General features: G+C 35.6%; 1 protein-coding gene across 1 annotated transcript in view; it reads left to right on the forward strand.

Moving 5' to 3' along the window:
• EYS (eyes shut homolog) overlaps positions 1-24466 on the forward strand; it is an 870143-nt gene that overhangs the window by 492700 nt on the left and 352977 nt on the right. Inside the window, exons 32-34 of the mRNA XM_065834576.2 lie at positions 4686-4810; positions 8509-8633; positions 14667-14919. Coding sequence (XP_065690648.2) covers positions 4686-4810; positions 8509-8633; positions 14667-14919 — 503 coding nt within the window. The remainder of the gene's footprint in view (positions 1-4685; positions 4811-8508; positions 8634-14666; positions 14920-24466) is intronic.

A 24466-nucleotide genomic window follows, 5' to 3' on the forward strand; every position in this document is an offset into this window, starting at 1 on the left:
GTTCAGTATTGCATTGCATATGCCCAAATTAAGATGATCCCTCCTGATAATGATTGATATAAAAGTAAAACTGAAAGGGACTATATTTACAGCATGTAATCTCAGTATTTTATGTGAGAAAAAAAAAAAGCTGTAGAGAATAATAGAAAAGAGAAAGACTTTTGTCATCATCTGTGTAAACTGGTCATAATTAAATTGTGAATGCATTTATCTTACAGAAAATGAGAAGTATTTTTTTGCTTCTTTCGGTACTGAACTATTGATCTTGTGCTGATACCTTTGAAACTTTAAAAGCTCAGACTTCACAATGTGTTAGCTTTCTTTATTAGATAAGCTCTAAAAGTTATTTGCTGCTAAACCTATACATGCATTTACTTATAAAGGCATAAATTATATTTTAATAAACAGTAATCATTGTACAAGATTTGCTGCGATCATATCTTGATGTGAAAGCTATCTGAACCCCCCTGGTTTTCATTTGCAGAATATACAAATGTGTTCCAGAGTATGTGAGTTAAGTTTAATGTTATTTATAGCATAAGAACTGTGTTCTGTATCTACTTAAAATTTCTAATATGAGTTTTATGTAAATTATATTGTTTCTGTGTCTCCTAATGCTTCAAAAGAAATGACAGAAGGGAGGGAAGGATGTAGATAGGCAGAAAAGAAATATAAATTTGTCAAAAAAGGAATATGGATGAAGGTAAGAATGTAGAAAAAATAAGAAATTATGGAAGTGCTTGTCATACCTAAACAAGTGTTAACTTCATTAACACTCTTAACAAAGCATACAATTTATTGCAATTTCGGGAAATTTGAGAAAGCTGCTGAGATAAAGGTGGTTTTTTTATGACTTACAAATGCCAGCAACTTGCTTACTGCTAGTTGTTTCATAATTGCTCAGAGTCGTTTAGTTGATAGAATGCCTGCCTCTGCAGTCATGAAGCATCTTTTATATCTAATTATGCTATCTGAACACAAGCAAACTGAACACTGCGGTATTGTAGCATTTAGAAAAAATAAACCACAACAGTATGTGAAATACTTGCAAAATTCTTAAATATTCTTTAAGTTGAATGATTGTCTGACTTAGGAAAAAGAGTGCCTTATGCAAATTGACATATTTGGGATGTGATTTACTGAATATGTAAATGCTTTAATAGCTTTATGTTTTCCACCAAAAATACCAATTTTTAAGACAATGTAATATTTTTAATATATTTTCTTTGTTGGTGGTGACACCATCACTCTGTATCATATTGTACACTTAATACATATTTGGAAAGTTTTCAGTATAAAACAAATTATTTTAACAAACCTTTATACATATAAATATATATAAATATATATAAATATACTTAATGTTACAGCTCTATTTTTCTACTTTAGTGTCTATGGAGTTAGGCCCATGGCCTAAGTCTGTATTTATGGTTTGTGTCTCTGAAGTCTCAAGCCTGGCTGAGTAGAAAATCATCCAAAGCTCGTCCAAGGTGTAGGTCATCCTGTAGGTCATCCGAGAAGCTGATTCCATTCTATTGATTCTTTCCATTAGAGTTATATCAACCTGCTCCACTAGTCACTCTTGCTCCACTTAGTTATGACCACAATAACTCTGTAAACTGCTTCTGGCTTTACTGGTTTCTACTCTTTAGCAAGTTGTGGCAGAATGCAAACCCTCCTCACTCCCCACTCCTCCTTCAGTATGGAGGGAGTAGGCACATCTCCCTCTCTCTGCTACTTGAGGCTAACAGCTTCTTTTGTTTGGCCCAGAGCACCCTGGCCAGGGCCATTAGGAGAAGGGATTGCCAAGGTGCCAGTGAGCCGCTGGGCACCTGTGACCAGTGTGGGGGATGTTTGGAGGCTTCAGGGGCACCCCACACACGGTGTGGGGGTGCAGAGAAGCTTCTAGAATGCCTACAGTCAGGTCTGATCAGCCAGTATAAAAACGGGACTCTCTCGTCGAGACTGGGCCCATTGTCGCCGGTCTCTCGGAGCACGAGCTGAAGATACTGCTGCCGAGAGCCCCCCTCCCCGGGATGGAGACCCCGCTTGCCTTGCCGCCATGTGTGTGAGTAAAACTTCTCGCAAGATTGCGAGTATATTTATCCTTTCCGTGCACATATGCACGTGTGATTTCCCGTGCTTAATACGAGCATGTATAACTTTATTTCCTCACACAATCGCGAATGTATTTATATTCCGCGCACATTTGCACGCGTACTTTAAATTATTTCCTCGCACAATCGTGAGTGTAACTTTATTTCCTCGCACAATTGCGAGTGTATTAAAAATTTATCCTCGCACAATCGCGAGTGTATTTTTCTCCCGTGCTTCCACATAAGCACGTGTAGTATTCCGTGCACATTCGCACGTGTAAGTAAATTAACCCTCGCACAATTGCGAGTGTATTATAAATTTACCCTCGCGGAATCGTGAGCGTACGCTTTACCTTTATCTCTTCAAGAATAATCCCGCACCGTGTTGAGGCAAGTGTGTACTCCTCTGGGACTCGAGGGTGGTTCCGGCATTGTTTTGGGTGAAGCCACGTGCATGCACTCTGTGGACCGCCTGTTGTACTAGTTGCTGCCCCTTAATAATTTTCCTCAACTGATACCCGAACCTATATTTAAGTCACTTTTGGAGTGCTAAAACCCTGTTTCTCACTGATTTAATAAAAGTTGTTTTGGACCCTGTTGTCCCTTAAATTAGCCTCGGGGTGCCTCCGTGACACAAGTATATATGTCACATGTAAAAGTGTACCTACTTGAAGCTGCTCACAGGAAATTCCTTAAAAAGATTTTGTAAGCTTTTCCTCAGTTTTTGAGTTTTACAGATAAAAGTAAAGTCTGTCCATCTTATCTACACATGGGTATAGTTATTCTGTTCAGAATTTTTACATAATTAATGTATAAGTCTTCCAATTTATGTTGTAATCACTCTTTTTTTTAAAGGTAAAGGGAGTTTAAAGCATCACAGTATTCCCTGTGAATAGTTGCCTTTTTTTTTTTTTCCAATAGAATATTCTTTCCGTTATATTATAGGCATTCATCCTTGTGGTCCTCCTTCACACATCTGGGAGAAGTCACTCCCTTAATTTTTTTTTCTTTTTTTTTTTTTTTAATATGGTATAAAGTCAGTGGAAAGAGAAAAGTATCTGTGGAAAAGTAAACAGCATCATCCTTTGCATCCTTTATTCCAGTAAGCACAGTAGAATCCTAGGTTTATTACAGTAAGGTATGTGAAGTTAGGTGGCATTAATCCAGTTCTAAACCCTAGGCTTTGACACTTGCCAGTAAGATGAAAGGACAAAGTGTACCTTCTCAGTATATTTTGCTTGATGTTTTGTTGCCAAAGAGCTATTCAGGTGCCTTTAGGGCTCACTCATTAATCCTTACCCACATTCTTTTGCATGTTATAATTAGATATTTGAAAAATATCTTTGTGCGTCACTCTATACATTGTCCAAGCAATGTGCCATCACTGTCATCTGTAGCTGTAGACTTGGCTTGGTAAATTTCAAATTCCCATTACTCAGAGTGGATTCCTTTTAAGATTAAATATATATGTTCTAATAGTCAAGGCAGAAATAAATCAAAGCATAATTACAAATACAGACTGTAATGATCCTTCAAGAAGTGTTACATGTACCTGTTCTGTGGTCTATCATTCTTCCCTTTTTGCTTCAGAATCTGGAAAGTTAAGATAGACTCCGCAAAATACTTCATTTCAATGATATGTTTTGTATTCATACAATGTAGTACCTTGAGGAATAAGTGATGTGACTATTCTAAGGTAATTTGTTAATGTACTCATCTTCTTTTAAGCGGGGCATAATGTTTGGCTCTTCATTAGAGCCAAGACAACATGCACGATGTGCACCACCTTGTTGCTAACAGGAGTTTTTGAATACACTGTCTCATGTAAATTATATCTGTGTACAAAACATCTTTAAAAAGTAGATGTTGTAAATATCATTATATGGCCCTGTTCTGCAGAACATATATGAGTATGTCTGTAAAGCTATGCAGCTGTGTACAAGGACGTGTCTCAACGATAAGTAAGATTTTTGAGCTTCATTAGAGGTCTTGTTAATCTGTTTGAGTCAGCTCTATAGTTATATGTTGAAGTCATACCAAAGTATTTTGGTATTAATGATCACATAGGATTTATGAGAAAAAAAAAAATAAAAAAGGAATAATTTTTTCAGGATGACTAATATTTGAAAACTATGAAGCATGATTCCTGAAGTTTAGCTTTTATGCTGTAGTTACATTTAATGGTTCAACATTTCTTAACAAGCAGTTTTCCATGCATAGACTGCAGTTACTTAGCTAAGTAAACAGTCTCCCATTAAGAAGGGTACTCACCTTGCTAGAATCAGGAAACTGAATTGAGACTGTTAGGTTTGGTTATGATTCAGATGTGAAATTCGTGATTGAGTTTTGACATCATAAATCCCCCAAAAAGATCACCATGGATTACTGTGTGAAACTTTAAAGAGTTTGAGTAAAATACTTCTTAAAATAGAAAGAAATAAATGAGATTGTGTGCTGTTAATGCTCATAATTTATATTAATTGTTTCCACACTGCTGTTAAGGCACATATTTTATACATATTGTTTCCACAGTGTATTTTGTATAATGGTTATGTGTAGTATAACACTTTGGAATATTGTTTGCTTCAGGTGTCTCGCTGGATTTTCTGGACAGTTTTGTGAGATAGAACTTAATGAGTGTAATTCATCACCTTGTCTACATGGCTCAACCTGTGAAGATCATATAAATGGATACACTTGTAAATGTCAACAAGGTAACTGACATCGGACAGAACAATCTTACACAATTACACTTTTAAAATTATCAGTGTCGCTATTGAGAAAATTGGTAAATTATATCAAGCTCTTTATTTGTACATAATCTACAAGGTACAAAACTATTATCTCTTTGACAAGCATTTTAAACAAAATCTAGAGAGAATTAACTACTCTAATAAGCATGTTAGAATGACCTAAAACTAAAACCAGTGCATTGAGTCTGAGGAATTATCTGGAGCTAGGTTTATTGTGTATGTTCTTTACAAATGTAACTTGCTGACCAAGCAGTAGAACAGGCAATGTGTAGCAACTAGATAATTTAACTAGTTGCAAAATAAGATTGCCTGAACAGAAATTCAGAACATTTTAACCAACATTTATTGTTGTTGTCACACAAACCCATGCTTAGGCCTCCTGGCATAGATGAAATTTTCTGTAAAATTATAAACAGAATGAAAATAAGTACTTTCTAAAAAAAAGTGGGAACTGTTTTCTTATGCTAACATAGGTTGCTTTCAAAGGTCTTGAGAATTAGGAAAGTATAAGAGGTTTAGTATTTATACAAAAGCAAAGGTCACAATCAGCCTGCCTTGTCACAAAATCACAAATTTAATCCGTTCAGGACTACTCAGTGTCTCCCGTCACGTCTAATAACAAAGAGCCTTTTGTCAAAATAAGCAGGGCATAAATAAATGCCTTGGAGCATACTGCTCCATAATTCAGTTACTCTTAATTTAAGAATTATACTAGTACTTACCTCCTGAAACTTTAATTTTTCCATATAAGTCTATGCACTGCTAAATACTTTCTTTGATGGTATTTGTCCAAGATTTCTTATTGGTTATTTTAGAAATTGCTTAGATATATTCTTGAAGATAAATATTCTCTTCACCCATGATATCTTCATGTGGATAAATTCAATATCAATAAAATAAGATTTTATTTCACATATTTTTTTTAATTCTGAAGTGTCCCTCCTGCAATTTACAAAACTATATGTAACAGATTTTACTTTTTAAGTATGCAAGATACTGAAGCAAAAGCATGTATGTATGTTTGTGTGTGTGTGTAGTGAGAGTCAATATGGACAGTTTGTTCATGTGTTTAATCAGTATTGAGGAATGATACTCTAATACATAAGACTTAAATGGAAGTATCTTTGTCTTAATTTTAGGACTAACTTGCTCACAGATTAATATTTTTATAGGAACTTTTTTTTAATGTCTAAGAGATACTCAATAATGCAGGAAGACATTATAGTCTTGATGTATGAACCAGTGAGTGAAAAATTTCTGGACTTCACCATACAGAGGGTCAGAATTCATGATCATAACAGTTCCTTCTGATCTTAAAAGCCTGAGTCATGACCTGTCTTCAGTACTGTTTATCTTTTTTTCCTCTCAATGCAGTTGCATAATGGAATTCTACCTGGATAAAACTGTATGTCCCATCACTCTAGCTGGTACTGCATATGGCTATATATTATTTTACCGATACAGATGACTTTAAAATGTGAAAGATACATGTATTTTTGCCATTTCAGTGATTCACACAGAATACATTGTCAAGTTCAAAATTGTTCTCCTTATTTTTAAAGCTAGTCATACTTTCAATATATTTGAATATAGACATTTAAAAATTGCTTGCCTGCCAAGGACTGTAGCTGCTATCTTTATGCAAGTGTACATGGAAATGCTTGATATAAGTAGAAGAAGCTTCTTGGGGGCCTTGGAACTCACTCCTGCTGCCAACATGATTTAAACACCTCCAGACCCAAGAATAAAATACCCTTCTTTTACAGTTCTTTTAATAATAACATTCATTAGTAGGGGTGAAAGATCTCTACATGTTTTCTTTACTAGGAAAAGACACAGTGAAGACACATGTGTCAGGTATGTGTATCATGGCTACATACCTTGGGGTTTTTTTCGATAATGTGGTATTTTCGAGTGTCATTTGAGTTACATGACTTCTGAAACATCTGACAGAAGGTTACAACTCAGAAAGGGAATAGATTTGGAGAAGCAAGGGAACCATTGGGAAAAACAGCTTTTTGGAAAGTTGCAGAACTGAAGGAAGAGATCAGAAGCTAAAGAAAAAATATCTTCTGGAGACAAAAAGTAGAAAAGCTTCGAAAAAATCTGCTTTTGTTGCAGGCTACTACTATTCACCTATGATAGGTCTTGGATTTCTCTGCTAAGCTTCACCTATAGGAATGTGAAGATGGGACTGACTATTTTTGGATCTGTAAAGGCAACTATGGGCAAGAACTTTCCACAAGGCAGAAAGTTTGAGATATCCAGCAAAAGATCTGCAGTTGGAATTTAATGAAATGGAAAAGGGATAGCGGCAAGACAGAAGGAGGAACAAGGCAGATGATTGCAGCTTTCCAAAAACCTCCAGAGAACAAAATGAAGCATGTGGTGACAACATGTGATACCAGAAAGGGGTATTGATTTAGCTCTGACAAATCTATTTTGTAATGGATCATGAATTTTGTCAGCTAGTGTCCCAGTAGCAGTCACCATACTCTTAGAATAATAGATGCATGTTCAGGATCTGTGGCTGCAGCTGCAGGCTGTTCAGGTGCAGAAGCAGCACAGAGAGATGTAAACTGTATTCTAACGGCATCTCAGCTCAAAAGCAACAACAGCAGCAGTTAGAACTAATAGCAACCTCACAGCTGAAGTCTTTAGCTGGGGCAGACTGCACTTCTACCTGGGCAGATAAACCAGGACTAGAATGTAACTATTTGATGCATGCTCTGAGGCAAATACAGGACAAGGGCAACTAGATTTGTATCACTCAAGGACTGGTTTTGTTGTTGTTGTTGTTGTTTTCTTTTGTTTGGTTGGTTGTTTGGTTGTTTTCGGGGTTTTTTTGTGTATGTTTGTTTGTTTGTTTAGGCTATGGGGTTTTATTTGTTTAGAAATGGGAAAATTTAATTGAAGAAATATCAAATCTGTAATGGGTGGTGGGAATATGACACAGAATGTCTGGTATTCTTCAATAACTGGGCATATTTTACGAAATTCTAGGTTTATTTTGTTTAACTGTAAATATTTTCATGTATCTAAATGCCCAGCTTTCCTTCCCCAGTGTGGCAATAATACACAAAGTCAATGAATGGGATAAAGAGGTCAAAAATTAAGATAGGTAATTCCATACTCTTTCAGTTCAAATTTAAAAAAAAAAAAATAAAATAAATAAATGGCTTTTCTTGCACTATCCAGATCTGGAATGAGATAAGTTTCAGGGAGTGTTTTACCCTTGCTAATTCTTAGCCACAAGAAAGATAACAGTACAGATAATTCTGTAGGTGAAGGGCAACCCATGAAGTCAGTTAATTCAGTAATGAAATAATATATTCAGGTTTTACTCTTGTTTAGTTACTTATGTCTCTACAGAAATAGAAATCAGCAAATATCAGCTTTTTTGATACATGTTAATTCGAGTAAAATTGTAAAGTCCTTTTAGTTTGGATTGTGTTTGTTTGTTGTTAAACTATTTTCTTTTTCTTGCTTTGAGAAACCCCAGTACAAAACAGTTCATACACATCCTATACTATATTATATTTGTGTGTGTGTGTGAGGATTGATTATAGTTACCCATAGCTTTTTTTTTATTGATGCTCAATAAATTGATTTAGATTTTAATGGGTGTTTGTTTGTTTGTTTGTTTTTATTCCTTACAGGATGGGAAGGCCTCCATTGTGAGCTAGATGTTGATGAGTGCATATCCAACCCCTGCATACATGGCATCTGTGTGCAGAAGGATCCCAGCTTTGGTTATTCCTGTTTTTGCAAGCCAGGATTTGTGGTGAGATGCTGACATTCTTTCGTGTCTTTCCCTTAACCTGACTATTCATTGTTGCACAGAAAATACTGGATGTAATCCCTTTTCTTTGTAACCCCACTCAGACAACACCTGGCCTTTCTGAAAAATACAACATTTTGGTAACCATCCTTTTTTTTTATTTTGTTTGTTTGTTTTACTAAAAGGAACTCTAGTATTCCAGAGGAACAGTTACCTAATATACACAAAAAGTGGAAAAGTGTGAGTGTATATAATGGCTTTGTCAGTCATCAGAATATGTTAATATTTTTAAACACTAATTAATTTTTACATACCTGTTAAAATTTCTATTTCACATACAAATTATTATTTTTGCATACTAAGATAACTCATACTTGAAACTATTGCACACAGACAGATATTTTGAAAACAAGTTCCCTGAAACTAAATTAAACAGTGCCTTTGAATGCTTGACCCTGTAGGCTTTGGTCCTATGTTTTATTCTCTCTGTTTAACATACCAAAAGAATCCTTTGAGGGTGGCTAAATACCAGTGCTGTATTCATCTAAGCTTGAAATTTCCATGTTGCCACCACCTTTCTATGCCATTTTTTTCTGTAGTTGAAAACATGCAGTTGGTAGCTATACTTTGAGCTTTTGCTTTATTTCATCACACTTCAGGTTTAGCTTAACAGAATCATCTAATAGTTTGGGGTTAGTAAAAAGGGGAGAAAGGAGTATATGTTGGGTTTGGTTTTTTTTTTAGATTTATTTTTCTTACTTCAGTAATTCTTATCTCCACAACTCCAAGCTTGAAATTATTTGAATAACTTTTCTTTAGAAATGATAACAGTGACGCTTATTTTAAAATATATGCACCATTTATTTGGTGTATTTATGCCTGTAAAATAGAAGGAATAGGTTATTGCAAGTAAGATTAAGGTATACCTTCATAGATTCTTGGCAGCTGAGTCAAAAGAGAAATTAGTAACTTCTCAGACGTTAGCCAGTTTCAGGGCTTCTTTCTGCAGCAGAAAATGAGGCTCATCAGGGTCTTCACAATAGCATGTTCAAGTCTAAAATACCTGAAGATTGTTTTGTTAGCTCTTATCACAGGACATTTCTAAGTCCTTCACACAAGCCCCCACTAAACATTCAGAGGGGTACTTCCAGTTCAAATCAAACTTCATACCAAGCGGTCCATCATTAGTAGTAAATGAGGACAAGGCTGTCTTCTTTGTGTGAAACAAACATGGCACCAAATAATGGAAGCCTTTATAGGTTACCTTTACAGGTACCTGAAACTGGCATATTTTCAAGAAGTTTACATCCACTTCCAGAATAAGAGGTTGTGAGTTCCCTGAACCTCCATCCATATTTTCCACAATCCAAACTGTGAAGCAAGGATTCAGTGTAACCTTGTTAACCTTAATATAACCATAAGTCTTTCCTAGACTCAGAGGGCTCATATCTGAATGCAGCAGTGGCAAGGCATCCTTGATTTTTTGTTTGTTTGGTTGGTTGTGGTTTCTGTTGATTGGTTTTGGTTTTTCATTTGTTTTGGTTTTCTTTTTTCTTGTTCTTTTGGTTTGGGTTTTTTGTTTGTTTTGTTTTGTTGTTGTTTGTTTGGGGATTTTTTATTGTTGTTACTGCTGTTGTTTCAGGCTAGGTCTCACTCCTGGTGTTAATTAAAATGAGAAAAAGTAGAATACCACCGCATTCTGGATTTAGAGACTTCCACTTCCACCAACTTCTTCATTGTTTGTCTCCTACTTGCTTACAATGCAGAGTCATCATTCTGGGAACAGTAGATTATTCCCTATAGAAGTGGACACACAAAGGATTGTGTGGACGCAGAGGTTTACTCTAAGTTAAGAGAACTTTTCTCAGATTCCTCTGTGGAATAACAGAAGCAAGGTAAAGGTCAATTTGAATGCGGTAGTAGATTCATATCTCGCTTTTACTAGGAAGGCCAGAACTGGATGCAGAATCCCAGGTGTGGCCTCGCCACTGGTGAGTAAATGTGAGGGCTCACCTCCCTCAACCTGTTGACAGTGGTTTTCCTAATGCAGCCCAGGATTTTGCTGGTCTTCTTTGCTACAAGTGCATGTTTCTGGCTCCTACAGTTTGTCATCCAGCAAGACCCCTAGGTCCTTCTCTGCAAAACTGCTTTCTAGTGTGTAAGCCCCAAGTACGTATTGGTGTGTGGGGTATTCCACCTCAGGTGCAAGACTTTGCATTTCCCTTTTCTGAGTTTCCTGAGGTTCCTGTTGGCAGATTCCTCCAACCTCCCAAAGCCGGTATAGATGACAGTAAACTCATCTGGCATATCAACAGCTCCTCTAAATTTTGTATCACGTGAAAACGTGAAAACTTTCCGAGGGTGTGCTCTGTCCTAGTATCCATTACTAAAGAGCTTAAGTAGTATTGGATCTAGTGTGAAGCCTTGGTGTACATCATTAATGATTGGCCTCCAGCAGGGCTTCGTGCTGCTGATTGCTGAACAGAGACCTTTGAGCCTGGCAATTCAGTCAGTTTTCAGTCCATTTCACTGTTCAAATATCTAGCCCATCCTTTGTCAGCCAGTCTGTGAGGACATTATGACACAAAGTGTTGAAGGCCTCATTGAAGTTTACAGACAACATCCACTGCTCTCCCCTCATCTAACAAGCCAGTCATCTCTTCTTAGAGGCCTATCGGGTTGGTAAAGTATTATTTCCCCTTCAAAGCTTCGTGCCAACTATTTCTAATCATCCCCTTGTCCTTCCTGCACCTATAAATTTCTGCCAGGTGCCATTGCTTCATCACCTTCCCCAGAATTGGGGTGATGCTGACTGGTAGTTCCCTGGATCTTTCCTCTGGCCTTTCATGAAGACAGAAGTGACATATGCGGTCTTCCAGTCATCATTTCTCCCAGTTGCAGTGCCTATTTGCTGACATTTTTTTAAAAAATCTGCATTTTATCATAAGGGTTTAGTAGGTTGAAAATGGATTTTAATAATGCCTATAATCTGACTAAATTGGCTGACTGACTATCCTAAGAAGGAAGAGACTAGCCCGTAAGAAGGAATACAGATTTTCAGTAGGGTGCTTTAGAGTGTACAATGGGTACTGTTGATATTTCCACACAAACCACAGCAACTGCTTTCTTTTTGTCTTCAAAAGCAGGCTGGCATTCAAAACAAGGGCAGATGATGATGAAGGAGGATATATAATTTGAGTGACATCATCTTTTTATATGGAAAACAGTCAGACCCTTGAGTTAAAATAATCTCATTTTGTTCATAAAGTATTTATACTTATCCCCTATGAAAAACTGTAACGGAGAAGACCAATTACACTATTTTTTTTGTGTTTATTTCTCAGAAAAATATGCTAAACACCAAATAATACTGTCAGAGATGCAACTTAATGGAATTATTTTTTCACTCAGTGCAAAATTCATTGGTGCAAGTCAGTGCTGCATGATACTGTAGAGACCAAAAGTACAAATAAGTCCAAAAATGGGGTAAAAGAAGGATAGGTTCATCATAATTCAAATTACTCTTCTGAATGTTACCCTGGCTTAGGGAGTGTTTGAATTAGCCATTGCCAGAAATTGTAGTGGTATATTTGGTGAATTATCAGCTGCAAACTCTGCTTGTTTTCTTCCTGCATTTTCCCCCAAGTATTCATTAATAACTCACCGATGATGGAGCTGGATAGATATTTGACCTGTGGGGGCAGCTGTTCTATTAGTACATAGCCTCAGTGTTAACTGCACAGCATGTTGCAGAATAAGCCCTTACAGAAGAAAAAGTAACAAACCTTTGAAGTAGCTGGAATTTAATATATATTTTCTTTGGTTTTATTCCATTATTCACTATTCCATCTTCAGTCCCTCAGATTCCATTATGCTTTGGGAAGTCCACAGTAGAGAAAGAACATGTGGAAAAAAAAAAAACAAAACCAAAAAATATTTAACATAGCTGTCTTCAGTATGGAAGATAAGGCATTAGTGTCTAAACATTTCAAGAGGTGTATCTGGTAGCCCCCGATGGGTTCTGGTTCCTAACTCTAAGTGTGGGGTGGAAATAATGGAACTGCCAGAGAAATAAGTATTCAGCTACAGTGCGTGTTAAGTAAATCTTATCTATTCTATGTATGTGATGTTATCCGAAGTATGGATCATAAAGTACAGATCATGAAGTTTCTCGTAAATTTTGAGAAGAAAAGCATAGCCAGTGGTATATGGAATAAATGTTTACATTTTAAATGGAAACATCTGTAGACACATACCTACTTTTAAATACAAATACCTACTTTTAAATACAAATCTGCACCATCTGCCCGCATGGAAACTGTTAAAGCATTTACAGACACTTTCAAAGCTATCAAATTTGTCTATGACTATTTAATGTACCCTTCATGCACAGTGGAGGTTATCCACATCTGCTTTGTTTCTATGAGTCATAAAATCATAATAAAATGCTCTTCACCATTACACATAGTAGTAATAAAAATGCACTAATTTGTCACAGGGAAAGTCAGAATGAAACTTAGGTTTTATAGGACTAGGAAGGATTATTAGACAGAAATCTTATTCAAACTACTAATGTGTGCTGAGTGCGGAATTAGAAGAGCAAGGAAGAAATTATTTCTATCATTGTATGGAAATCCTATATATAAATTGGCCTGCTGTTCCATCATACTTTGGAATACTGATAAAGTGAGTGATAGTATAAAATGCCATGAATTTACCAGATAGGTCACTACTTGCCAAAACAAATTAAGAACTTGATTGAAAGAAACATGAGTGTATCTAAATCATTAAAAAAAAAAAAAAAAGAAATTGACCTCTTCCATTTTAAACACTGAATAATTTAAACTATTTGTAAGTAAAGTAATTTCAGATTTTGTGTCTGCATTTCTTCCTCTTTATCTCTTGCACCTTCTATTTTTTCCTAATATTATCAATGAATTTAATAGAATTGTTAGAGATCTCAGAAAATATGAGTTGCTTAAATAGCTGGGCAGGTAAACAAGAGACTATTTAAGCATCTTGTCTGAGGGAAAGTGTGCAATGAGCACACATTTATTGAGCACTAGAGAATTGGATTTTCTTACATGTGCCCCAGCTGCAGGAGAAACTTCAGTCAGAAATTATATTGTGATAATATGTTGTCAGAGGCGCATGTCTTTCAGGGATGACACTGCATATTTTAAATAGCTATCCAGATATTTAGGATACTTTTAGGTTGGCTAAGTTAGCTGTATCTCCTCATGTAGCCCATTAGTTCATTACAACAGAAGTGAAAATAAAATGAACCCAGGCCTGGTTTCCGCATATATTTATTTCACACTTCAGGAATGTATTTAATTCATGCAATTGTTGCTGTAAAAGAAATGCATTATTTCTTGCCTTTTTTACAGACCACTGAATATGAACATTTTAAATTTATTACTAGGAAGTATAATTCAGGCTTCCTATGAATTGTTGGTCTTGATAAAAAATAGAAAGTGAGTGCCACATACAATTTGAGATTGCCACTAGCTTTTTTTCTTTCCTAAGAATTATCTATCATCTTAATGTATTAAGGTGCTGTGTGAAGATTTGGTAACAACAGGCAACAAATACTGAGCTTCAGTGTAGAAAAAAAAGAACATTAACTTGACAATCAGAACAAACAGAGGTTTTTAGACAGCTAAATCCACTGTATAAAGTTTTCTGTATAACTACATGCTCTACTGAAGATGATTGTTTTAACCACTTTTTATTACTGGTGACAATATGGTTTTGATACTTTGCAATTACAAATCTGTGGGGAATTTATTTTTGTTTATAATTTGTAATACTAAGTCGGAATCAATATAGTTTTGTTATAATTTAAAATATACAACTATAATATTAAATTAGCTAAGCAATATTTTCCCCATGATTAAATTTGCTTTCAAAAGTGTGGACAGCTTAATGTAAGTAAACAACATTTTAGAATCAAAAGAAAGCAATAATTTGAACTAACATAGCTGTGAAATGCAAATTGCCTTAATAAATGGCTTTTTTTAAATTCTCTTTCAGGGACGAAGCTGTGAGCTTAATTATAATGATTGCCTTATACAGTCCTGCTCCACTGGGTTTCTTTGTGTTGATGGAATAAACAATATCACCTGTTTACCTACTATCCCCCAAAGCAAGAAAACTGTCACTGAAGTCGCTGAAGTGTTTCCTGCTGAGATTTTAGACAATGACCTTCCATCAGCTCAGGCTGTGTTTATGGAATTTTCGTCTAAACATACTTCTCCTGATTTTCATACAGAAGAGATGTCCCAAGGTAAGTAGAAAAAAGCCTCTGAGCAATGCATATGTCAAACTTCTTTCCTTGTTAGTGCTTTTTAAATGATAAGAATATCCAAAATGTATTAATTTTCTTCTTGAGAGTATTTTTTCTACTTCCTATATCACCTTCTATTATTTTGATTTAATCCATCATACTTTCTTAATTGCATTTATATATAACTGGAAAATTACTCTGTTCTCTCAAAAGAATGTTTCCCAGCATCATATGCACTCAGTAACAAAACCCACTTTTTCTTCATTTTCAGTTTGTTTTGCTGGAGTGTACCATTTCATGTGTCTCATATTGTGTTCAGCAATCTCTGACCCTAATGCCAATCTTCCTTTCTTCCTTGGCTAGTCAGCAGCAGAAAGATAATTTACCTTAGTCCATGGGGATTTTGGTTTTCCTTTCTTAGTTCTCATGTTTGCTGAGTGCCTCCTTTTCTGTGCATCTAGATGTTTGTTTCACTAAAAATATCTGGAACAAGCCTTTCAACATCTCCGCCATTCTGTTTGTAGTGATATTTTTAGGAATCCAAAAAAGACCTATCCTATTTTTTTTTTAAATATTTGAAGAAAAATCAACATTAACAGAAGTGCAAAGTTTTATTTTGAAGATTGTGCCCTCTTTGTGGCCTGTTCATTGTAGTAAAGCTAGTATTATACAGATTGTTTATAAGGTATTCTCTTTACAGTTATTTAGTTTCAAAATTTTTTGCTTATGTACTCTTTTGAAGTAATTACTTGTTTAAGAAATAAGCCAGGAGTCCTGTTTTTTAATTTGGGTTAATGAGTTTTACTGAATGTTTGATTTCTGTACAGTTTAGTCTTTTGGGGATATAACTAAGCTTTTATTGCATTTTTAATAGATAATCTTCCTTCTTGATATTTGTAATAACACTGAGTGAAATGCAGTTAGTAAATGCAGTTACATCTGTATATGTTCCAAAAGATCATGTCAGGTAGTTTGCTGCTGTTCTAAATGGATAACATTTGTAATAAATTCATTTTATATTGATTCACTTCTGTTCTGAGCAGTGCCACTTGTTCTGATGCTGGCCCTCATACAAAATATGAATAATGAGAAAGTTTGCATTTGCTCCCTTCTCGAGGTCACTAAAACTGCTTCTACATTTTTATTAGGAATATGATTTGCAGAGTTGTATTTGTCTGCTATATAATATTTTGGTAAGACTGAATGATTTTTGGTGGCCATGTAATTTACTGCAGATTCAGGCCAGGGCCGAAGTTACTAATGTTTTGATTTTCTCTTATGTGAGATTTTTGGTTGTGGGATTTGTTTGTTTTGTTTTTCCTTCTGATTTTTGTTTGTTTGTTTTGGTTGTTTGGTGGGTTTGGGGGTTATTTTTGTTTGGATTTGTTTGTGTGTTTGTTTGTTTTCTTGGTTTGTTGTTTGTTTTCTTTTCTACACTTTTGTTCTTAAAGGTCTGAAAAAGGCAGATATTTTCAACTATGGGATATTTCTGACCACTATTTTGGCTAAACTGAGCTGTGAACTACAAGAACTAATTGCCACGCGATAGTCTTCAATAGTATTCAAGATAGGAACCTCAACACATGTTCTCTCTTCACACTTTCTTAGTTCTGCTGTTCAGGACTTAGTGAAAATACAGTCTAATACCACACCTGTACCATATGTTGCTGCTGATACTTTCATAGATTTAAGGTCAGTACCTCTTTCCCAGCATAATTATGATACAATATAGTTTATCACTAGTTCCTAAAGTATACTTTCTGCCTTCCTATAAAAGTTTCATCATTAGAGCAGCACCAGACTGTTGCTTTATCTGTCAAGGACATGAGTTCAGTAATTAGTGACATACAAGGGGCTGAAATAGAATTAAATAGCAAGTCATTACTCCCCGTTGGTTACAGTTTACAACTGATTCTACAAGTGCAGCTTCAGTTCTCTCTAGGTTGCCTCAAAAGGGTCCTGAAGAATTAAGTGTCTTTTCAGCATTAGAAGAGCAGTGGCTGTTATTAAGTCCTTCAATAATTTCTCATTCCCCTACCAAGGTATATGTGTAAAAACAGATATCTTTCCCTTGTTTGTTAATGAGTCATGAAACGTAAATGCAACCATCTCTTCCTATTGAATATCTGGCTGTTTACTGCTTCATCCATCAGCCAGAGACTCACAAACATCAAATCACAGTCTGCTAATTCTTTGAGTTCAGCCAAATATATGCAACATGTTCTATGACTGGAATAAAACTGACTAATTCTCAGACCAAGTTCTCTATAGCAAATAGTTCTCATTTTATGAGATGTTTTGGATGAACTCAGTGATATTAACCAGCTGGTACACACTAATGGGACCTACTGCTATTACAATACTTCTATGTATTTATTTTCCTCATCTAGCAAAATAACATCATCAGTGGAGTTCACGGAACTGTCATCCTTGCTTCCCACTACAGGAAATACACACACATCTCTGACTGATAGACCTTTCTCTTCTGCCTTTTCCTTCACAAGAACCAGATATTCATTTTCCATGTTTTGATTCATATTGTCTATTATTCCTTCAAAGACTATCTCTTTATAATAATAATTTTTTCATCATTTACATCCTTTAAAAAGACAAATATAGAAATATAGAAAATTATTAACTACTATTGAGTGCCTGAAAACAGAGGACATTCAACAATTACTGGAGACAAATCTGCATGATCTGGTTATGGAGATCTATCAATCATAAAGTCAGGGTACTTTTTTTAAACATGCAGCTGAGTAGTGTACCTCAAGAATTACTTTTAATGCACATAGTAGTTCCAAGTTCAAAACAAGTCTACTAATAAATGCAGGTGAGACTCTAAAAATATTTTTGAAAACAATCTGATCAGTGTTCTTGATGTATTTCTTCTTCCTACAAAAGTTTCAGATAAAGACTTACTGAGAGACACCCTGAAAAGTTGTCATTATTCAAATCTTCTAATGACAAGTTCTCTTCCTTTGTTTTATCTGCAGAAGCCTTGTTGGTGCAAACAGAAATTTGTAAAATATTAGGTACAAAGCATTTATTTTTACATACCTGTTATCTTACTTGAAGTTTTGCCTTACAAGAACATTTGCACTATTGTACTGAAACAGGAGATAAGCAGACACTACTGCTGTGTGCAACAAGGAACTCCTCATGAATCTAAACACTGTCTTACCTAAACTTCACTCTATATCTGTAGTCGATTCTGTTTCTGGCCTTTATGAGTTGATGTTATCTGTTGAGTTTCTCATTTCTATTCAGATGACTTTTTGAGTTGATGGGGTGTTTTTATACAAAGATAAAAGTGTCTGTCAAGGTTGCCAGGTGCTCGAAAGAGATTTATTGTAATCAGGCAGCAACCTGTTCAAAGGATATGACACCTGCTGCTGTACTTGACACAGATGGTTATTCTTCATGTTCTGCCACATAGTCTACTAGATCAACATAAAAGCAGGTTGGAAGGTGCTGTAATTCTGACAGTTTCCCTTCACTACAGGAAAGTTTTCAGGAGTTTATGCGTAGCTTTCATTCATACTTACATATTATTTCAGGAAGTATCTCTATGGTTACAGTATATGAGCATGATCATTAACACTTGTGAATGTAAAATAAGTATAGAGAAATATGTATTTTTATCTATTGAGATAATAATTTTATATATCTAGATTATCTTGCCATTTCTCTTTTGAAAATGAGACAGAGGACGGCTACCTTTTTTTCTAAAAAACAGTACTTTTGTAAGAACATTACATCTCTTTCAGAAATAAAGTCAGGGAATGAAGAACACACAAACCCCTATGAATTCTAGAACTAAATATTAGGGAATATTGATTGGGTTGGACTGCATTTTCATACTGTACTTTTATAAAAATACTTTCTACAAAGTGTATGCCCCTCAGGCCAAGGAGTGGGGTTTTTTTAATTATTATTATTTCTATTGCTTTTCATGCTTTGCATGGAGATTTGTGTAGGAAGACATAGTTTTATTTCACTGATTTAAATCACACAGGAAAAAAAAGAGGTCTAGACGATGAATGGTACATATAAAGCTGACGAAAGACAAGTAAAACTTATAATTTTTAGGTTTGGAATAACAATTGTTTTCCTGTGAATGCTTGTCTACGTAGATTTCATTCTCAGTGTATATACACAGGTACACAGATTAAATTCTTTCTGCCAGAAGTGTTTCCTGATACTGTGCCTGTACTCATGAGGTCAAGTTGTCTGAGCAAACTACTTTGGATTCCCAGCTGATCAAGATATGAAACAATACGGAAACAAATCTTAAACTGCACACCTACTGGATAACTGCTGGCTCAAAAAAGTTCCCTCAGAACTAGTAAAAAAACACCCCATGTCTTAGGTCGTAACAAAATCTGTTAATATTTTTTTTTTTCAATCTGTAATTCTTTGATACTGTCAGAGTGAAATATATTTACATGGATTATACCATATACTTTCAAAGTGACTTCTTTGGCACCAAGTGAACTCTTTCCTGTCCTTATAAATCCTTTGTATCGGCTTATACAATATCAAGACACCTAAAGGTCACCAAGATCATAGTATTGCATACCACAGTTTAGTTGACCACCACCTGCTTCCTCTTTGAAAGTGAGAGGCCCAAATATACCAAAAAGAATAGAATTGAAACATATTTTACTTTCACCTTTCCTGTAAAAGCATCAGACAGATTTATCTTCTAGTCCTTCCTCTTAAAGAGACTGCCTTAGAAAACAGAAAAGGGCTTTAGATGTCAATCCTTGAGTGGAACATCACTTGGGAGTTAAAGGAAACAGGTATTGCTGCCATGATCCCAGTATCCATATGTTCAAAATACACAAACACACAAAAGTTATGAGGTAAACAGAAAGAGACCTAAAAGGCATTATCTTTCAATATCTTATTTTCCATGGCTGGATCTTTTTTTTGCAGTGGAAAGAACAGATGAGGAAGAACAGTGCATTCCCAAAAGTAATACTTGCCATTGTGTTCATGCATAAGCAAATCTACACCTTGTTTAGTGGAAGAAATAGGACTATTATAAAGCCAAATGAGCAATGCTCTTGGATGAGTAAGATACTCAATACACTGGGGTATCCATGGTAGAAGAAATGTGTCAAGATGTTAAACCTGCTGTTTGCTTCTGTGCTTACTAAGCTTAGTGTATTTATTAATAACCCATATGACTAAAACTTGGGAAAGAGAGACTGATGATCTACTATTGAAAACTGGCACTTTGGGGAAGATGGATACTACATACTTTTAATATATTTTACTATTGTTATTCTCCTCTGACAATGAGTTCACACATATACAGCAAGTTCTGTGAGAGTTTAAACTAGCAGGGACCTCTAGAAAATGGCTATAAGAGCCAGGATCTGTTTAGCAGAAAAGTATATTCTTTGTTTCAGTTTCCAGGTAAATATTTCAACTACTATACCGTTGCTAATGGCAAATAATGTTTTGCAAATAAATTTGTTCTGAGAAAAATATATGTTTATAGAAAAGCTTTTATGGGACTGGAAAGAATGATCTAGGTTCTTCATCACAGAAATGTCTGTTAGCACTCTGCAAAGTTCTGTATGCATGCTTAATATCCCTATCCATAATGTGACCATGCTCGTGTTGATGTGAATATTCTCCTGATTACAATTATAATAGCAGAAGACTTTCTGAGTTTTGAAAGCTTTTCAACATGAACATAGTCAGGGAAATTTTCTTCAGTGTTAATTTCCAGAGGTATCCAAAGATCTATGAAGACATGTAACGATTTATTCACTCGGTGACTCTGGTCTAGATTATGGATCTCAAATGTATTCTACTACCAGCTTGAAAAAAAGTCAAGTTTTAAAAATGGAGGACTTTTGGGGGAAATCTGGTCTGCACGTTTACAGACCACTTCTGTAGTAATGGCTTCCATACAAGCTATCCAGCGGCAAAAGACTAGGGAAAACATAGGCCTTCTGCTGAATGTGGCAAGGAACCTAACAACAAAGGACACAGAAAAGGCCAAGGAAGTTGATGCCTTCTTTGGCTCATTCTTTACAGTTAAGACTGGCCTTTAGAAATCCCTGAGACCAGTGAGAAATTCTGGAGCAAGGATGAGTCATTCTTGAAGAAGATGAGATGAGGGAATATTTAATAAAAATGAGCATACGCACGTCTGTTAACCTGACACAATGATGCTCCCACAAGTGCTGAGGGAGCTGACTGCCATCATTGTGAGGCAACTCTTGATAATCTTTGAAAGGTTATGGTGGTCAGGAGAGGTTTCTGGTAACTGGAAGAAAAACATGTTATTCTCGCCTTTAGGATTTACTCGAGTGAGTCCAGGAAAAGGCCATGAAAATGATGAAGGAATTGTAGCATCTTACACATGAGGAGAGTCTGAGGGAGTTTAGGTTTCTTAGAAGGCTCAGGAAGTGATCTTACCTCATTAGAGGGACCTTACAATTACAGAACCAGAGACTTCCCAGTGGCACCCACTGACAGGACAAGTGGCAACTGACACAAATTGAAATGCAGGAATTTTTTATTTTCCCCCTCTTTTTTTTTTTTTTTTTTTTAATACACTGTTATGGCACTCAAGCATTGAACAGGCTGCCCAGAGAGACTGTGGCATTTCCATCCTTAGAGATATTCACAGCTGAGCTGTCCTGAGCAACCTGTTGTTGCTGACACTGCTGTGAGCAGATGAGGTTGGAATAGATGATTTCCAGATATCCCTTCCAACCTCATTTGTTCTGTGATGCCCTGTACTTGTCAGGAGAGAACTGACTTTCAGATATTGTTTAAAATGCTAGTATTTGCTTCTATGCAATATCTAGTTAGTCACCAAGTGTGGGATTCATTTTACCTGTAGCTATCAATTAGTTAATATATGTAAGCAATATCACTCTGTAGTAAATGAAGAGAAACAGCACCACCTACTTTAGACATCTATTTTGGAAAATAAAGTAAATTATTTTCCTTTCCTTTATATATACTATTCTCCTTCTTTGTACTTTCACTTTTGGCAAAGTGAATATTGGACCAACTTTTCTGTTCATGTTATGTGTGTGCGTGGTGGAGCTCACAAAGATGTCTGGAAGACCAAAAGCATTGTATTCTTTACAAAGAATAACACACGCTAAATAAATACTTCACTGAAGTGGATTTTCCACCCTCTCTTGCACCACTTACTCCCACTGTTTAAACTGTTTGTGTTCAATATATATCTTTATTTCCTTTAAGACTACCTAACATATCAAGTGGGATCTGAAAATATGATTCATGAGAGTCAAATTGTCACATGCTACAAAGCTCCTCATATGCAGTACTATTTTATTTAAAATCTTGCTCTGCCAAATTTCAAATTTTGCTGTATCACTTGCTTGCATTCGGTGGTTATTAATTAATGGCTCCTAGGAGAAAAGAAAACTCAGGGCTTTAATTGTTTTTTACACACTGTTTTCCATAATAACATAATACTTTTTCATCTTTCTGCCTAATCAAGTTCTATTCAATTATATGAAACTGTGTATGGCAAGGTTTCTGAAAAATGTTGAAATAACATGACACCTTTGCCTTCTAATTCTGTTTTATCATATTGATATTGTGGTGTCTGTTATTCACTAGATCTGCCAGAACCCTCATGTTTCCTTTAAACTTTGTCTTTTATCATTTCTGCCAGACATATTATTATTCAGCCCATCTTAATTTCCCCATTCTGAATAGGTGTAATCATATGCTGATTTTAAATGTGTCTTGTTTTATCTTCTATATCAAGGAAAGAAATACTTTTAACATAGTTAAGATGTCGTCTATGTAGGTTAGCATGGAATTTTCTACAAAGTGAATGCATCGATTGGTGGTCTAGTATTTGCACTGTATCTATAAATGCTTGAAGCTTGAACCTGATAAGTTTCCAGATCTCTTTCACAAGCAGTCATTCTCCCCAGTGATCTGATAAAGAACACATAGAAGTGTTCATGCAGGCCTGGCCTGCTTCTGCTTTTATTTAGACGCAACCTGCTTCCCTGCAAGCAAAAGCATTTTGATAGCCTGTAACTGTGAAGTGCATTTTTTACCCTCATTGCTTCATACTCAGACTTCTAGGCAAGTAAGATATATAGGAAAATCTGTGAGAACTCTATGTGCATGAGCATTATAACAAGAAAAAGGTAAGAAAACTAACCTTTCTTTTTAAAAAAATACACATAATATGTACATTTCTAGGTTTCTATAATGGAATGAAAATGAGTACATGGGACATGGTTAGCCACCTGCTACAGCACTTAGGCACACACAAGTCTATGGGACTGGAAGGGATCCACCCAAAGGTACTGAAGGAGCTGGCAGAAGTGCTCACCAAGCCACTTTCAGTCATTTATCAGCAGTCCCAGCTAACCAGGAGGACCCAGTTAGTTGGAGGTTAGCAAATGTGATGCCCAATTACAAGAAAGGGCAGAAGGAGGATCCAGGCAACGACAGGCCGGTAAGTCTGACCTCGTTACTGGTGAAGGCTATGGAGCATATCATCTTGAGTGCCATCATGCAGCACATACAGGACAACCAAGCGATCAGGCCTAGTCAGCATGGGTTTATGAAAGGCAGGTCCTGCGGGACCAGCCTGATCTCTTTCTACAACAAGGTGACCTGCTTAGTGGATGAGGGAAAGGCTGTGGATGTTGTCTACCTAGACTTTAGTAAAACCTTTGACATTGTATCCCACAGCATTCCTGGAGAAACTCGCTGCTCATGGTTTGGATGGGTGTACTCTTCAATGGATAAAAATTGGCTGGATGGCAGTGCCCAAAGAGTTGTGGTGAATGGAGTTAAATCCACTTGGCAGCTGTCTACTTTGATAATTTAATGTTCCTGACTAAGTAGAAATTCTTCACATTTTCATTTATTTTATTATGCACTCTTAGTCAAATGAAAGTGAGATCAATTAAGATGATCTGTTAAATTAGGTCACCTCATTTTCATTTCAGAAATATTTTACCTTGATTTTTTTACTTTGCATTTTCTATTATCAGCAGACATAAAAACATACAAAAATAGAACTCAAAAAATGTGACAGAATCATAATGACTGCAGGTAATATTTTTGATAACCATTTTAAAAACTACCATGAGAAACTAATTCATAGTATTCTGTAATATCTGACTGTAGAGCATGCTGACTAGCTTCTTTTGATAAGAATTAATGAGCAGACTTTTCAAGGAGATTGCATATAAGGATATATCTGTATTGAAGGCTTTTTTTTTTTTTACTGATGATTTTGATTCACAGCAGGAAGAAATATTTTGTACAAATGTCAAAAAAAACTTTCTGGTGATAACTGTATATTTCCCAAACATTTAATTAGGTTTAGCTTTTAAAAATAATATTGGTAATTTAGATACTGTAGATATTGTAGTCTTAGCAAAAAAAGCTGATAGTTCTAGGCAACAGATTCTTGCCTGTGGTGGGTTAAATTTCCATTTTGAATTGACAACTGTTGTCTGCCTTCTAACTGTCAAGTGTTCCAATAATATTTAAATATTTTCTAGAC

Source organism: Patagioenas fasciata, chromosome 3 (assembly GCF_037038585.1).
Source record: "Patagioenas fasciata isolate bPatFas1 chromosome 3, bPatFas1.hap1, whole genome shotgun sequence".
NCBI classification, from domain to species: domain Eukaryota; kingdom Metazoa; phylum Chordata; class Aves; order Columbiformes; family Columbidae; genus Patagioenas; species Patagioenas fasciata.